We start from the raw sequence: 16,972 nt of genomic DNA, 5'->3' as shown, positions 1-16,972 counted from the left end.
CAGTTACAGTGAAACCTCGTTAAACCGTAGTCGGCAGGAGCTCGGAAAAAGTACGTACTAAACGGTAGTACTGTTTAAGCGAAATAGCATGAGATCGCCCACTTATCTGTCGAAAACGCAACTCAGAGAGAGTGCGATGAAAGGGGAAAAACATGCAGTATTTATTCACTTCGCGGGACGTAAATGTTATTTTCGTTTGATATCGCGGCGGCCTAGCATGACGACAGCGGCCTCAAACTTACTGAAGCTGCGTGCCAGCTTCTCAGCCAGCCCCCCTCCTCTCGGCAAACACTCGCACGGCAGATTCCTCATTGGCGTTACGTATTCTCCGTGCACGCGCGCAGTAGTGCTGCATAAGTCCCGGGGCGCCTTTTTCATTGCCGGGTGCCGGAGTTCGGAAAACTTTTCGTTTGGAATGGTTACGTTATCGCGCCCCTGTTCTTGCGACGATCGCATTCATGAGGCTGACGTAACGCGCAGCTTCTGCCACTGTTGGGCCTGAATAGCCCGTGCTGTCGCTTTCCGTGTCGTCCTGTCGCTGTCACTGTCGCTAGTTGACACTTCGGCAAGAACAGCGGCAACGATGGTGAAAAGTCGAACCTCGTAGCCGACATCTCTTCGCGGTCGCAGCAGAGCTGCCGAGCAACTTCGCATTCCAAATGCCACACACTGTAGTCAAAAGCAGATCCATATCGCGGGCCAGCGCCGACTTCTTTCGTGTCACGTTCGGTAGCACGGACGATGTCTGATTTTTCTTCTATGCTGAGCACCCGGCGTCTTTTTTATCCTAGCTTCGGCATGACGCGAGTCCTCGCTTGCACGACGCTACAACGCTCTCCGGCACGGCGTCCATGCGGCGTCGAAATGATGTTGATGTTGATGCGGCTTCACGTGCAAACGCACAGGGCGCTTGGAGGCCGTTGTAGGCTTGTTGTTCTGAGGCTTGTTGTTCTGCCGGGGCCGCCCGATGGAGACGACGCACCGCCGTGTTTGCGCGACGAAAAGTGGAAACGCTACGTTTTAACCGATGCGTACGCAATAAGCTGGTACGGTTTATGCGGATACAAAATACATTACGTTCAATGGCCGCTGAGTCGGGGAATTGACTTTACTACTTTTAAACCGAAACTACTGTTTAAGCGGGTACGGTTTAACGAGGTTTTACTGTATATGGACAATCCAGACGAATTTTCGCTGTCGTCGTTGCCATTATGTTCCGTATAAAGTCCAAGTGCGATAACATTGCGACCGCGCACTGTATGCTGTAGCTGCAAGGGAAAGCAGGCGAGGGTGAGCCGAGAAGGATGGTGGCTTGATGCGGTAGCGTCTGCTCGCGCGTGCGTGAGAGAAAGGGGGGAGGGGGCTGGTTAGTGTGCATCTCGTCTTCTACTCGGGGTGCGGTGGCCGAGGACGGCCATGTGTGCCCAATCTTGGAGGTAATCTGTAGTGGGTTCGAATGCTACGTGGCCTGACATAGGTAATAGCTTCGCATACACTGTGTTCTGGCATGCCTAGTTTGCATTGAAGCGAGCCGCAAGTGCTGCTCTTCATGACACCTTGCGTTTGACCGCTAGTGTGTGTGGTCATCAAGTGAATTGTGTTCATGCCTGCATGACAACATGCTTATAATTTAGTTAGAAGCAAATGTTTACGGCAGCTTATGCTGCTGTAAAACTACTAACTTTACTTTGTGTAGCTGTCTAGTAATTTGCTATTGCAATCAATTTTTTGCCTTTGCGGCGGAACTGCGACTCTTTAGGAGATTTAATGTCATTTCTACACTAGTTTTCTACTTTAGACACATAGAAAGTGGGTGCACAGTTGATTTTGGCACATGTAGATTAGGCAGAATACTGCCAAATGAATCAACGGTGTGTAGTATAGTTCCTTATTTTTTGCATATTGTTTAATTCGACCCGCCAAATAATTCAGTTTTGTTGGTCCCGCCAGGGCCTAATTAACAGAAGTTGACTGCATTCATATTAGATTCAGAAATTTCACTATTCAAACACCCATAGTACCATATTTGCATGAATACAATGTAAGTTCTTTTTTTCCACAAATTTGCGTGCTGTATCGCACAATTGATCGGGCGCGATATTTAAAGAGACTCGCCTTAGTTTGAACTCCATTTTCTTTGAACAGATTTCCAGTCCCCCTTGGAGTTTGAATTAACGAGATTCTACTGCACTTAGTTATTCCTCGGAAAGCATCGCACATCAAAAACAGCTGTGCTGCAAAACATGATGCTCGCACCACTTGTGCAGCGTCTGCACCACTGCCTGCTAGGTACGAAGCAAGGGTATGGTCCTTTCATGACACTTCCATTTTAGTCAGCATCACACAGAGAACGATCACAGGCATGCAATGGAGGGAGGAGACTTTCCACACGCTGTGACTAGCCTGATGATGATAATGGGGATGACGACTGTCCTCCTTGCAGGCACTGGTCGGGACAGCATTATGTCCAGAAGCATGGGCAGCCTGCAGAGTAGCCGGGTGTTCCTAGGGTCGACAGAGAACGTCGCGCGGCGGGCCAGCGGCGTCTCCGAAATGGTCCGGTCCACTACTTCAAGGTCCAGCCCCCGCTCCCACAAGTGAGACTGCGCAGCAGCCAGGAAAGAGAAGCCAGCCAGGCATTCACTGAGGAAGCATATATGCCGCGTTCATTGACCCCCCAGTGCTCCCCTCCTGCCACTCGCAAGTTTATGTGATGGTTTCTTCGTGGCATTGCCTCGTTTTATTAGTGTTTGTTTGTTTCTTTATATATTTTTACCCTTCAGGTCCACCTGTATGCTGTGACAAGTATTTGGTTCGATAATTGTTAAAGGATCCTTCTGCCTGTGCTACTGGTTTGTTAACGCTCCGACCTCGCACAGTGTGCATTTCATTGCCTTGTACAATAACACGTTCGGCATCAGTACTCGCCTGGTTTGTTCCGCAGTTGTAAACAAGGATCACTGTCATCTGCAAATGATGCCAGCAGAAGTGAAGCGCAATTGCTGTCGTCCACAAACCTGGCAGTCAACAGAGCAAGTCTAGCAAGCAGAATGGTCCGGTCTCACTGTCTGCCTGCAAGAAGAGACGTCAGAATGCAATCTCTGTGCGAGGTTCGAGCACTAGCAGACGGTTCGGTAGTACCCACAAAAGAATTTCTTTTAACGTCTGTTGAACCGAGTACACAGGCCACAGCATTTTGGCGTTTCATTTGCTCACTGTTTTTGGAGGAGGACTTCCACGGGACGACCCGTCTCGTCGCACGACGGGCTCGAAATGCAGCTCAGCGCATGGCTGCCCAAAGGAAACCATGCGTGGCAGTGTGGGGGGAGCCGACGTCCACAGTGCCGGATTATTACGTCATCCCTTTGTACATGTTCCCTTCGCATTTGTTCATAAGTGTACACCGATACCAGCCCCTCCCCCTCAAGTGTTCCTTCTCGTGTTCACATGCTTTTTATTTCTCTCTCTCTGCTGCTCGAGGCGGTTGTAATCTCTCGCAATGCCTTGAAGTTTAAGCGACAACTGCTTGGAGCGCATTTCCTGCTGCGATGTCGTGCTGTGCCGGTTTGTCCGTCTTAAGTTTCGCAACGATCGCCTTGTCGATCCAAGCCAAAATGCAAGGGGATATCTGATGGAAAAGGATAGAAAGTTGGGCGAGTTGGTACAGTAACATTATCTTGGATTGTAGCGCGAAGTGAATACGGACACAGAAAGGAGCAGACTGTGCACAGAAAGGAGCAGAAAGGAGCTCCTTTCTGTGTCCGTGTTCACTTCGCGCTACAATCCAAGATCATGATATCTGATGGCTCAAAGTTTCCTACTAAAATCACTAGAGAAAAATGTGAAGCTGCAGTTTCTCAGCTACCAGGGGAGCGGTGGGTAGTAGAGGGACCTTTCTACGAATTGGCTTGGCTTTGTTGAGATGTTCTTTTATTGTTAGTTGCAGTTCAGCTGGGTGTTGCATGCCAGTTGCACAATGTTTATTTAGAGCGGGGGAGCATTTTAACATTTACAACTCCGCTTCATCCAATTGTGTCATTCAGACGGCACGTATAGTCCTGACACTGCCAAGTGTGTGTATCGCTAGATCTGGATGGCTTTTGGGCAGTGAAAATCGACATGGCTGACTGTTTTAGGTAATTTAGATACATTTGATTTCTACCTAACGTTAAAACCATGTGATGGTAGAGATTGGAGGGACAATCATTGCAGAACAGTAAATTTGATCTGCCAGTATTTTCTTAAAACAAGAAACCAGAAGGTTGTGTAAAGCTAGAGGGACAAAGTTAAGATGGGTACATCTGTTTCCTTGTACCATGCTGTACTAGGAGTATGCATAGATACTGGCACCATATTTTCTTCTAGTAATATTAGTATGAAACTGTATGCCAGATCGGACACATTTCAGCAATCATAACCTTGTGGTCATCATGGGGTGTGAAGCAGACGCACCGGCGCCAAACGATGCCGCGTCTGAAGTACGTCGTAAATGCGCTCCATGTCGTTGACGCCTTTTGTCCTTTTTCATGACGTCCACTGTTGTTAAAAGCGGGACGCACGAGTCATTACAGCCGCAACGGCTGTCTGTTGCCTGATCTTCCCTCGAATTTTCATTTTCACATTGTGGTTAATCGCCTGTAATCTGCACGATGTCTTCACAGGCAAGAGTTGCCTGCTGTTCATATGTGTATTACATCCAGGTTTCACTGTGTATTTCGCTGGAATGGTTTGCTGGAAGGAGAGGTTGTTTTTTGGTGCTTGTCAGCAAGCTTGCAGTTTGTGGAGGCTGGTAATGGGTAATGCATTAACCCTTTGCCTTCGTTTAAATTTCGACTCTACACTTTCCGAAACCGCTCCCACATGCGCAAGTTTTTAAATCGCCTTTGTTCTTTCTTTTAATTTTCATTCAGTATGTCATTGTGATCAAGTTGTGTTGGAACACGCTCCTCCTGTGGGTAGACGACGAGTTCCTGTTCTGAGCGAGTCCTGTTATGTTTTTTTTTTTAGGCGCATTTTCTTTCGGTGTAACTCTGTTTTGTTCCCAAAGATTTCTAGGTTTTCTTTTTTTTATATATCTCTTGTTAAACTGTTTTGTTTGGTTGTATATTACAGAGGTATATCGTCCATATATAGGCATAGTTTAGAGTATATACACGTATTGTGTACATGGCGCACGAGTAGATTTCGCATGCAGTTTTATCTTTACATCCGCCACCATGCTTTTCGAAATGTACTATAGAGAAATACGAAGGTGTCGACATTTGCAGTTAAGAAACGGGCGAGGCGGGTGTCTGCACCTTTTTGCGTTTACTTGTTTTTCGTCGCACGTTTAGCACGTTGTTTCCAAGGCACACCGGTGTGATATTAAGGAACAGTGACGTCACTTTTTGTTCTCGTTTTCTTATTTTAGCTATTCATTACAGCTCGGGCCCATTTTTCATTCGTCGGCGTACCTTTCCAATCATGTTTGCAATGCTTTAAGCCACATAACTCTTCCTTATTTCATTGCCAAGGCAAAATTTTAATGTTTCTGCAAAAGTAGGGGCACCTGGCCATTTAGATGGTAAAGTGATGAAACAGCGATAAATACAAACAGGAAGAAAAAAGAACAGGACAGTGCACTGACACACTTATAAAAGCTCTGTATACTAGAAATGTATTGCAATAGTAAGGAAAGTTGGTTGTCCTGGGCACACTGTCCTGTTGCATTCCTTTTTTCATGTTTGTCGTTGACACTGTTTGATAATGTTGTTTCTATTTCATTTGAGCTAAGATTACATTTTTGCAGCAAGTGTTGACTTTGGAAAGGAAAGGAAACGGTGAACTTCTTTATGGAGATCCGAGGCTTTTGTTTCTTTTTCCCAAAAACTCGTCATTCGCTCCTCTGTTGAACCTGTTGCAGTGAAGGTATGTTGCAAGTTGGGTCCTGAGCGCGAGAAATGATTTTTAGAAGTTAAAATTTTGAGGCTGATGAATAGTGCATAGCACTTCACAGTCTCAATGCTAGCATGGACCGAAAGCAATACAACTGGCTGATGACTATCGTGTATGTGTGGGGGAATTTTTTTTTTTTTTACGTTGGGTTACTTTTTTTGACTCAACCAACTTTGTCGGAGAACTGCTCCTAGAGGAAGAGAGTTCACCTAAACGTGTAAATTTGTTGTGCATTCCCACAAGACGAAACATTCCATGATGTGTGCATTTTGCACACGTGCGTCGTTACTTGGTGACACTGCCCTTATAAAGTTAGGACGCGGGGCTTTTAAACGTGACCCCTGCCCGCTTGGGCATGTTTCTTTGCTTTTAGTGTTGACTGCCTGTTGTATTTTATTGTGTAGAATGTGAACACTTTTTCTGGCAACCAGAGCTTTGTTATTGCCAAGCTTCTTGGGATGCCACTTGGCCACTGGAATGTCACATAAGGGTTGTATTCTGGACTATGCTCTATTTCTTATGTTTCTTTTTTCTTTTTTTATCAAGCCTTGGCCAGGTAAAAGCCCCACGTTTAACCGTTTTAAACGTGGGGCCTTTACCGTTACCGTAAACATTTAAATGGAGTTATGCATTCCTGATGCATCAGTGTATGTCTTAAAGGCCAACTGCAGCGATATTTTGCGTAGCGTCAAAAATGAAATATATAATTGTAGCAATATTGCAGCTACAGAGAAGGCTTGCTGCAAAACTTTTTGTGCGCTATATGCAAACAGGCGCGTCAGAGACAATAGTCATACGTTCCAGAATCATTGGTGTAAGCCTTAGCAGCCAACTGCAGTTAAAATTTTGCATTGTGCAAGAAATATTTCTATAAATATTTGCATTGCATAAAAAAAAAAGAATATTTGCGCAAGCACATAGCATATGCTTTGCATGTGGCCACACTTCCAATACATCCAGCGCATATCTTAAAGGCAAAAAATAATAGCTTTCTGAAAGCTCCTACCGCACCATGTGCAATTCTGAAATTGGCATCACATCCACATCATGGCATAGCTGTGCAACAAACCACTAAGGGTACGAGACAGTCTGAACAGCGTAAAAAAAATTTGTGCAGTCGCTAACCGCAACGCTTTGCTACACTTGTTACTTTGCTGACATATGCTAACCATCTTGTCAGATTGAGCTCAAGTGAGGCTTTGCCGCATGCAGTTGGCCTCATGTGCGGCTCTGTATAGAGCATCAGGTTTACGGTCATCCCAATCACACACACAAAAATAATAAAGTCAAATATACTGGCTAATGTGTGTGCATATAACAGGAGTCACTTCGTCATTTCATCACGTACATCATCTGTCAAATCCTACTGTTTCTGCTGGGCGTTGCCGGCCCCACGTTTCAGTGGCAATTGAGTTGAGCACCGTTTTCCAGTGAGCGCAACAATCACTGGCATCGTGTTCTCGGGTTGTCTCGGCAATTTTTTCTTTTTTTTTTTTTCCAAGCAGTGCTAGTCCAGAGAGCGAGGCAGAGGGCCTGTTGAAGCTGCAACAGCTAAGCCTAGCCGTATTTATTGGCCTTGTATACCGTCTCGGTTGTGATCGTTCACAGACTGTCTCCGCTGGTCATTCTTCGTCCTAGCTCTTCTGTGCCCGTGGGACGCGCCCAACAGGTTTGAGAGCCAGGAAAAGTGCCGTCTGTGCGTCCGACGTTGTCCAGAGAAAATCCAGACGGCATGCACTTTTCTCTGTTTAACCCCGTAGAAGCAAACTTTGCGCAGAAAAAAAAAAAAAGAAAAGTTCTGTCTTGCAGCAGGCCATCTATTGTTTCTCTCCCTCTCTTTCCTAGCCTACTCGAAAAGTCATGCAGTTCACACGAGAGCGAGTCATAGTCCCCAACGTAATCAAAATGAAACTAATCGTTACTTTTCCTTTGGTGCACTATACTGTGGCGATTAAAGATTGTACATCATGTTGCTGAGGGAAGTCCTTGCTGCTGGCTTAACTAAGTCCATCAAATTTGGTCAAGGATCCTTGTAGAATAAAATACCTACAACATAGTTTCAAAAGACTGTGCTTGGTTCATTTCGTTGTCCTGCGCTCTGCGTTGGGCAGGTGTCTTGTCCTGTGCTGCCAATCATGACACCCTGGAGCAGGAAGTGATGCGGCACACTTCTTTTGTGGCATGGACAGTCTCCCAACAACGGGTCACAAAATTTTTCTCGCCTTGGACTCGTGGAGGAAGGAAATAATTGCTGGTTAAGCAGGCTTGACAACCATGGCGTGCCGACTTCCGCAAATGCCCTGCTGTTTTTGGGTGGCGCAACATGACGTGGTGCAATGTCACGTCGTGGGAAAGTGAAAGGTGTACATTAAAGCCGCGAGAATTAACGCATATTTTGCTTGTGTTTTGAATTTTCTCTGACCGATAACTCGGGTTAATTTTGTGTGTATCAGTTATCATAATTCATTTTGCTCTGTGTTTTATGATGTACTGAGAATAGATGTAGAGCAAATACGGTGACCCGGAAACGGTGTTGCAGGGCCCCCTTAAATGGTGAGGCCAGTCTATGATTAGTTTTATAAACAAGTGTTTTAGTGCCCCTTTCACGATCCCTCCTCGGAATTCTGTTATCGGTAAGCTAACTTGTCAGATTGCCAGTGTTCAAGATGTGGTCGGGTTGCAGTTGGTGATGGCGTTCGCCGTAGTGAAAACACAAAAAAGTATTTGACGCGTTCTCTCCTGAGCAGCGTAAATAAAGATTGCATTGGATACTACATAATGAAAGAAGCAGCTATAATTGTGTTAATTTTAAAAGTACTAAACAAGAAAACTCGTTGCCCTTCCACTCCGTGAAGAAAGATGACCAGCGAAGCTGTGTATGTGGGCCCCCTAACGGCGAACTCCACTTTCGCCGCGAGTCGGCCCGTCATTGCACTATCTTCGGAGTGCTTAATGCCTGCTTCACTTCCGCTGCGAGTCGGCTTGGCATTGCACTATCTTTGAGATCGGCTGACGAATGGGGAGTGTTTAACGCCTACTTTACTTCCGCCACGGTTCAGCCCGGCATTGCACTGTCTTCGTTATCGACCCACATATAGGGAGTGCTTAACACCTGCTCCTGCTTCACCTCTGCCGTGAGTCGGCCTGGCATTGCAGTACCTTCCGGATTTTTTTTTTCTACACGCGGACATGGTAGTGGTGAAAATAGCCCTTAACAGCTTCGTTTTGAAATCATGATCCAGTCCACTCTGTGAAGGTGGATGACGACGCAGCGAATCTGTGTAGCACGCGACCATAGCCTCCTCTATATAGAGGAGGTGATGACACCACAAAAGAGGTAACACAGAATTTTGAACAACTGTATGAACACATTTATTGTCTTGATCGGTGGTCATCGTAACAAAAGGTACGCACACACATTTATTATACATCCGCATTCATTCGTGGTATACATTCGTTATACACATTCGTGTTCTCATTTCGCAATATATTGGGGCAAAGAATTTGAGACCGAAATCGCCACACTCTCATTCTCGCCAATCTAGCAGCAACTAAATGTGGCCGATGCTCATATAATTACGTCCGGGCGTTTCTCAAAGATTGCACTGTGTAATGAAGCAGACGCGCACCCGTGTATGTGCCGTCTGAAGAGGGAGACTAAGGGCCGTGCCGTGATCGCGAGCGAGCCCCGTGCTACGGACGGCACTTGCAGTGCCTTGATTTACCTAGCGTTCCACAACCTTGTGAACGACAATAAACCTCGTCGCAGCTGCAACAATAGGTATAGGACATATACGTTCGGACTCCATCCCACTTACGGGAAAAGGCATGCCACAAGGGTCAGCGCTTTCCCCTGTGCTATTTAACATAGCTATGAGCAGCTTGCCTCCACTACTTGATGCCATACTGGGCATTAGACATGCGCTTTATGCTGTTGACATCACCATCTCGGCCACCAGTGGCTCAGATGGGGAAATACGGGACGTACTACAAGCAGCAGCGGATGTGCACGAGCAGGAGGACTTACATGCACAGCTCAAAATCAGAACAGCTCATGGTACAAAAAAGAAAAAAAAAACTACAAAGGAAACATCACCTAACACCTGACATCACGGTGACTATCGAGGGTGAACCTGTAAATAAGGTAAACAAATTACAGTTACTGGGACTCCATGTCCAAGCCAATGCGAAGACGACATATACCCCACGCTGCTGGAGAAACGAATTAATAAGTTCACATGATCCGTAGGGTCACCAACTGCCGTCATGGCCTAAAAGAATTCGACGTCATGTGCATCATACACGCCTTAATCGTAAGCTGCATTACCTATCGCGCACCTTGCCACCGACTCAACCAAAAACAAACAAACCAGCTATAGACATCCTCACACGCACAGCGGTGAAAACGGCAACAGGCCCTCCTATATATACCTCAACAGTCTAACTATTGCAGCTTGGTTTGCACAACACCATGGCCGAATTATTTGAAGCTCAGAAAGTCAATCAGATCGAACAACTGAAACGTACATCGACCAGAAGACACGTACTTGGACAATTACGATATCCAACATCAGTTTTCCCCACGTGAGCCCCTGTAAATCGCACCAAACATCAGAGAAAACAGTACAGTGGCCCCCATACCTTGGAATATGCACCCCGAACACCATAAAGGCACGTGCAATGGCACTGCACTGACCATACGGCAACGACCGCGACACCTTCTATACAGACGCCGCGTGCTACCCCGACATTGCAGCTAAAGTTGTAGCGATGGCCGACTGGAGGGGCAAAACAGTATTAGCAGCCACAATACGTACCGACAACAGCAGGGAAGCAGAAGAATGTGCCGTAGTTCTCGCCATCGGCGCACATAAGATAACATATATTCTTAAAGATTCCCAGCAAGCATGTCGAAACTGCGCACAAGACCGTATTTCCCTGAAGGCTCATAAATTGCTACACAAGAACCAACATATCCCACTAGTTCACCTAGTTTGGACACCTGGACATGCGTCTCTCCCTGGCAATGAGCGTGTTCATGCGACAGCCCGAGGCCTCATCCTCCGGGCGCCGGTGGAAGGCCAGTCCAACCCAGACAAGGTAGAAAGGATGTACACTTGCATGCACGCGCAAACTACAGCGCTACAGACTGTTGTGCAGATGCAGCCGCTTGGCGCCAGCTCCAAACTAACACGTTCCCCAGCCTTGCTTTCCGCCACGCTTTTTACCCTACTCAGTATCCCAACGGATGTCCTTTCCGTGGAGGACATCCAAACCTCTACCATTCTATGTGGGAATGCTGCAAACCACCCGTCCTTCCTAGAATACCGAACGCCTCCCCATCCTAGTTGGGAAGCCGCTTTCTCCATCACAGCCTTGGACGGCCAGCGATGCCTGATTGACCGGGCCAGCCGGATAGCAGCAGCAAATGGGGCTCTGGACTGAGGGCTCCACCCTCTGGGACTTCATTGTAAAATAACAAATAAAGTTTTCTGCTACTATTACTACTACTACTACTACTATACTACCACTACACCACGCCGACTGGCAGTGGGCCAGCGCCTTCGCAGAGAGAGGGGCAGTGTGGGAATGCTGGCTTTAGCGGCAGCTGTGGAAGAAAAAGACGAACGCGCGAGCAGTGACACGAGCGCGTTCTCGCTGTTACACCGAGGGACGACAACGAGCCGGCTGTGGTAGAAGAACGCGCGAGCAGTGGCGCGAGCCATTTCTGACGATGATAGTTTTTTGCTCACACAGATTTGTTGACGTACACGAGAAATGTGCGGCACCCTAGCCATAAACAGCTTCGCTGAAAATACGATCACATCTCCACACAGTAGTTTTTTTGTTTTTTTTGCAATTAGAATTCTTTGCTACTTCCGACCGACACTTTGAGGCTTATCTTACCTAGCTCTTACACCGGACATGTGCCCCCCCCCCCCCTACCTGCACACACCTTCGAGATGTATTGTTTTTAGCATGAGGCCTGCCCCATACGAAGAACATCGACAAAGTGTAATGTTAAGAGGAAGGTTTAGCTCGGGTGCTCCTATGTAAATGCATGTAAAAGGAGAATTCGGTTTTCTCGGCAACCAGTGCTGCACCAAATTTGCCGAGGTTTGTTGCATTTAAAAGAGAAACTTAAATTCTAGCGACTGTTGGTTTAGAATTTTTGATTTAGGTCATCGATTTTTATTAAAATTTGGCAAAATCGAAAATTTTCCAAAAACGAAACTATCCAAGTTTACAACTCTAACTCGGCAACGAAAAATGATAATACAAAGCTGTGGATTGCATCTAATAGTACAGTTAAAGCGGACAAAATTCATATGTTACACAGAAATATCGAAAATTCAAGTAATATGTAAATACAGCTTTTGCAGAACCCTTGTAAAAAACGTAACACATTCACGTAACATATAAAATGACATATCGAATTTGTCCGCTTTCAATGATCTAATGGATGCTGTTTACATAATAACCGCGATATTTGCTCTTGATTCAGAGCTATGAATTGGTAAACTTCGTACTTCTATTTTTTTCAAGCTTTCGATTTTTGGAAAATTATTGTAACAAAATTCGCGACCCAAATCGAAATTTCACTTCCTACAGTCACTAGAATTTGACTTTCTCTCTCAAATGCAACAAATTTCATTTGAATTGGTCCATGGGTTATCTCAGAAAAATGTTTTTTGCGTTTTACATGTATTTGAATAGGCCGCGCCGGAGTTGGGCCCGAGCTAAAGCTTCCTCTTACGTTGATTTGCCTTGAACATAATTTCCCACACTACCGCGGAGGGAATATTCAGTCAGTCTAGTCATCGCAGTTCACCATCGCCCTCTCGCACCCCAAACTACACACGCACGCACACCTTAAAGGGGCCCTGAACCACTTTTTATCGAAGTGGAGAAAGACATTTGAAGTGAAGATAGGCTATTTCAGAACCACTTTGCCGCAAAAAGTACTTCAATGCGTTCAGCAGAAGCGGAGTTATCGTCAATCAAACACGGCCTCGGCTGTGCTCCCCTTCCTCCTCCAATGCCTTGCACTGCGAAGGCTAAGGGCGGAGACGTCACCGTGGCGCGCAGTTCAAATTTCCGATTTGGTGCCTATGCCGCGCTAAACGTAAGCCAAACGCGGCTGTCCTCAGAGAGCGGCAGTGCGCTTAGCCGTGGCCTCCGCGATTAGCTAACGGCGCGCCACCGGAGCTGATCCCGGAGGCCACGGCTTAGCCATAGAGTTTCCTACAAAAATTACTAGAGGGGGAACTCTGGCGCTGCAGTCGTTGTCCTACCACGGGAATGATGGAAAGTGCATGGATTTGTCTGATCTTCGTGCTTGTGGATTCAGACGTTATTGTGGCTCTTTATACTTCGCTATATAAATCTTATGGTCGTATGTTTCAACGCAATCTATATTCTTCGAAGTGTAGAAGACGCCGGGAACGCGTACAGTTGCTATTAATTGCAACGACTGAGCTTGTCCAGGTGGCCAAATCGAAACACGCCAAGCGTCTCAAGGCACTCGCATGCCCGCGATAAATTCATGAGGGTGTTTCATTCGCTTGTCGATACACATGCGTCCGTGTCCTAATGGTTTCAATATCACGCTCACAACCTATGATCAGGCTTCTGTGCTAGAGTGCCTGTGTTCGAATCCTGCCGTCGGGCATTTTTAATGATGTTTATTTAATTATTTATTACGCAATACACTGTTGAAAATGAGTTTACAAAGTCACAAAGCCGTTTGATGCCGAAAGGACGAAGTTTAGGCAAATCCATGTACTTCCCATTATTCCCATGCTGGGAAAAGCGCTCCCATTGCAGCTCCCGTAGACACTGGGGCCAGAATTCCCTCTAGGAATTTTTGTAGGAAACTCTATGCGCTTAGCCACAGGACTCGTGGCGGCACCTCTCGGCGGCCGCGGTGTAGCCGCGTATTGGAGTGTGCTTTATGACGAAATAAAGCACACAGAAAAGAGCGAGGATCATGGGGTATTATAAAAGAGAGCGTTTGAGAAAAAGGTGACTTCGCGCTCCGCTTGCGAGCTCCACAGAATGCGTACGACAGCAGAACTTGGCTGAGATGTTCACAACAGCGTATGCTACCCGCGGACTGTGTTATTTCACCAAGCCCGAGGGGTGGTTCAGGGCCCCTTTAAAAGCAGATTGGGATAGTTTTACGTTATACCGGCCCTGATCCCTTACCTCCATCTTGTGTCATAGGCCATCATTTCAATTTTCAAAGAAAGGCTTCAATCAATCCCAGTAGCCGCGGCAGTGGCGTCATCTGGCCACAATAAAGCAAACCTCATTGTATACAACTGTATGCTACCGCTAAGGGCACTGCTATATGTCGCCGCGTTTAAGCCAACTCTTTTCTATCGTAGCGTTTCAGAGACGGCCGGATTGAAAGAAGGAGATGCCCTGCAGGAAGAAAAAGAGCTTTGGTGTGTATAAAACCCCGTTTTTGGGGGGCCGTCGAACGCCGGGGGTTGTGGCGTGCCCCTGTAATCCAGCCACTTGGAGGCTTGCACTAGAGGACGGGTTGAGGCTGAGAGTCCTGCCACATGCTGTGACATGTTGTTTGGGGTATCCGCGCCAAGCTGGGTGTCGGCATGGTGACCCCAGGGGAACCCGGCCGTGGCCAGGTTGCTTATGGAGGGTCGAATCGACCGGGGCCGGAAACGCAGCAGGCCGAAAGATGCCGTGCTCTGCAGTAGTGGGATCAGGCGGTAGCTCGAACTCTACAGTAGTGAGATCTCGCACATCTGCATATATGGGGCGTCATGGGGCAGCTCAGCCAATACATTCGGACCTAGTGCTTATTTTTTCTTTCTTTCCATACACGTACGGGCGCCGGAGGCGCATTGTCGTCGTCGTGCTGTCCCGATATCGGCTGCGCATGCGCGGCTCTCGGGCAGACGGTGGCAGGTGACGGCCTCCAGAAACGCGGAGTGCATCATTGGTTGGGAGAAAAACTGGCACACTTTAGACACAAAGGGGCGAATAGTCATTGTTTATAGCGTTGCGCTTCAATGTTTTATGTATTTTCCGTGCGACATGCTGGCGCCGCGCAGCACACAAGTGTACACGACAAGTTGGAACTCCTGTCGGACAGAAGGATCCGCTCTTCCCCCAGCTACATTTCCTCGTTGAAAGAGGGACCGGCAGAGGCGCAGCCCCACAGGACATGTTCGAAGTCCGCATAATCACCGCACAAAGGGCAGTCATTTTTTTTCTTCAACATCACAAACCATGACGTGAAGCCGCAAATTTTACCGGCTGATACTATTTAAGGCGAAAGCCTTGCATCTCTATGTTTCAAGGTCACGTTGTGAGGTTCAGAAAAACGGAGCCCGCTGGGAAAGGGAAACTAGCGTCGGAGGAGGGTTCTGAGAAAAGGCGATGGAGCGCTGCGGGAGAGTTGAGGTCAAGGCGTGAAAAAATGCAGGGGAATGTCAGCTCGGCGGCGCTGGAGGGCGTTGAGAGAAAGGGCAACGTAGCCAGCGACTCTAGGGCAACAGCATGGCATCAGCGGCACCCGTAGAACGTTCTGGGAGCGGCGGCAGCACGCTTGCCCGCCTTGCATACGTCGCCGGGCGGGTCCTGCAGAGCTTCATTCCACATCACTTTGGCTGACGACGCGCCAGGCCCTAGTCGCGGGCGGGGGAAAACCGAGAAAGTACGCCACGGCGGAAGAGCCTAGAGCAGCTCTAAATGCGCCGCTCGTCGTAAAACCGCCGTCGGGAGGAAGCGGAACAATAAAAAAAGTTGATTATTAGAAGTGAAAGTCAAGGGGCCATATTTCTTATTTCGCACTGAAACACTATAGGGGGGGTGCACACCGTTTTATGCGAAGCATTTTACTAGAGCTCAACCCAGCTCCTCAGGCGCGGCGGTGTCGCCTTCAATACCACGTGGCACCGTGAGGTCACGACAGAGGAGAAACGGGGCTCCAACTCGCGCCGTCGCCTTCAAGGCTGACCACGTGACACCGTGACGTCACGACAGAGGAGAAACGGGGCTCCAACTCGCGCCGTCGCTCGCGGCGGTATATAAGCAGCTGCGCTTGCCTCTCTCTGCTAGACACTCACGAGGTGAGATGCCTCCTGGAGACAGAGCTGCTCGTTGGAATGAGAAGCGGAGGTTGCGGCGTGCTACGGAGACTGTTTCTAGGTGGCTTTGCTACGGCGCAGCGACTACGCGCCCCGCATCGGACGCGGTGAGCGTCGAGCAACGCAGCGTTCGGCGCGACAACGAAATGTGCGCCGACGACACCGGCTTTTCTGCGACACGAGCTCCTTAACGCTGTCGCGTTAAAATAAACGCTAGTATGCTTCGCATCCTGGGCTTAACCTTAGCTAAGCCACAGCCATTTTTTTAAATGTGCACTTAAGATGACCACCAAATCAACCTTGACTGATAAAGCATGCTATGGATGAAGCTGCGGCAGGGGCCCGACGAGAGCAACATGCGGCCCCAATGAGACGCAGGCGTTCCGGGAATGCACAATTGGTGGAGAGAGAGGCCGCTGCCGCACGTGCAAGACCTGAGAGGTGCCTTGAGAGGTGAAGGTATCGACGAGGGCGAACAGCAGGCAACTTGCCTTTCGCCTTCACATTCTTAGAAAGGTCTAAGCATCCCCCGCAATTTTCTTTTTTTTTTCTAGTCCTTGCCAGCTATATAGCGACGTTAACGCTTTGAAAATAAAGTGAGCGGTAGTGTGCAGAAGCTTCCATGCAATGCATCTGCAATTTCGCGAATATGTGATGGCTATGAAAGAAGGGGGGAAAATGACAACCATTCCACTCTGTGAAGATGGAATGGCAGCGAAAGCTGACGACAGTCAAAGCTTTTAAACTACACTCTAAAAACAGTTGCACCCTTTGGGGTGTATATTTGCCACACAACAATTGTCATCTGTCTTGCTTGCGTTTCCTTTCTCAAAAACGCTGCGCTCGTTACTTTCCTGTCGAGAATGCTCTGTCATGCTTATAACGCGCATGCCGTTCGTGACTTGGAAGTACCGGGCTCT

The 16,972-nt window shown here is 47.7% G+C and overlaps 1 protein-coding gene across 4 annotated transcripts in view; it reads left to right on the top strand.

The window, feature by feature from the left end:
* Khc-73 (Kinesin heavy chain 73) overlaps positions 1-7,906 on the top strand; it is a 120,775-nt gene extending 112,869 nt beyond the window's left edge. For all 4 annotated transcript variants that reach the window (XM_070521882.1, XM_070521883.1, XM_070521881.1 and 1 more), the window contains one exon: positions 2,444-7,906. In XM_070521882.1, the coding sequence (XP_070377983.1) occupies positions 2,444-2,601 (158 nt within the window). In that variant the 3' untranslated portion in view covers positions 2,602-7,906. The remainder of the gene's footprint in view (positions 1-2,443) is intronic.
* The last annotated feature ends 9,066 nt before the right edge of the window (positions 7,907-16,972 follow it).

Source organism: Dermacentor albipictus, chromosome 7 (assembly GCF_038994185.2).
Source record: "Dermacentor albipictus isolate Rhodes 1998 colony chromosome 7, USDA_Dalb.pri_finalv2, whole genome shotgun sequence".
Taxonomy (NCBI): Eukaryota; Metazoa; Arthropoda; class Arachnida; order Ixodida; family Ixodidae; genus Dermacentor; species Dermacentor albipictus.
This window is presented reverse-complemented; position numbering and strand designations above follow the sequence as displayed.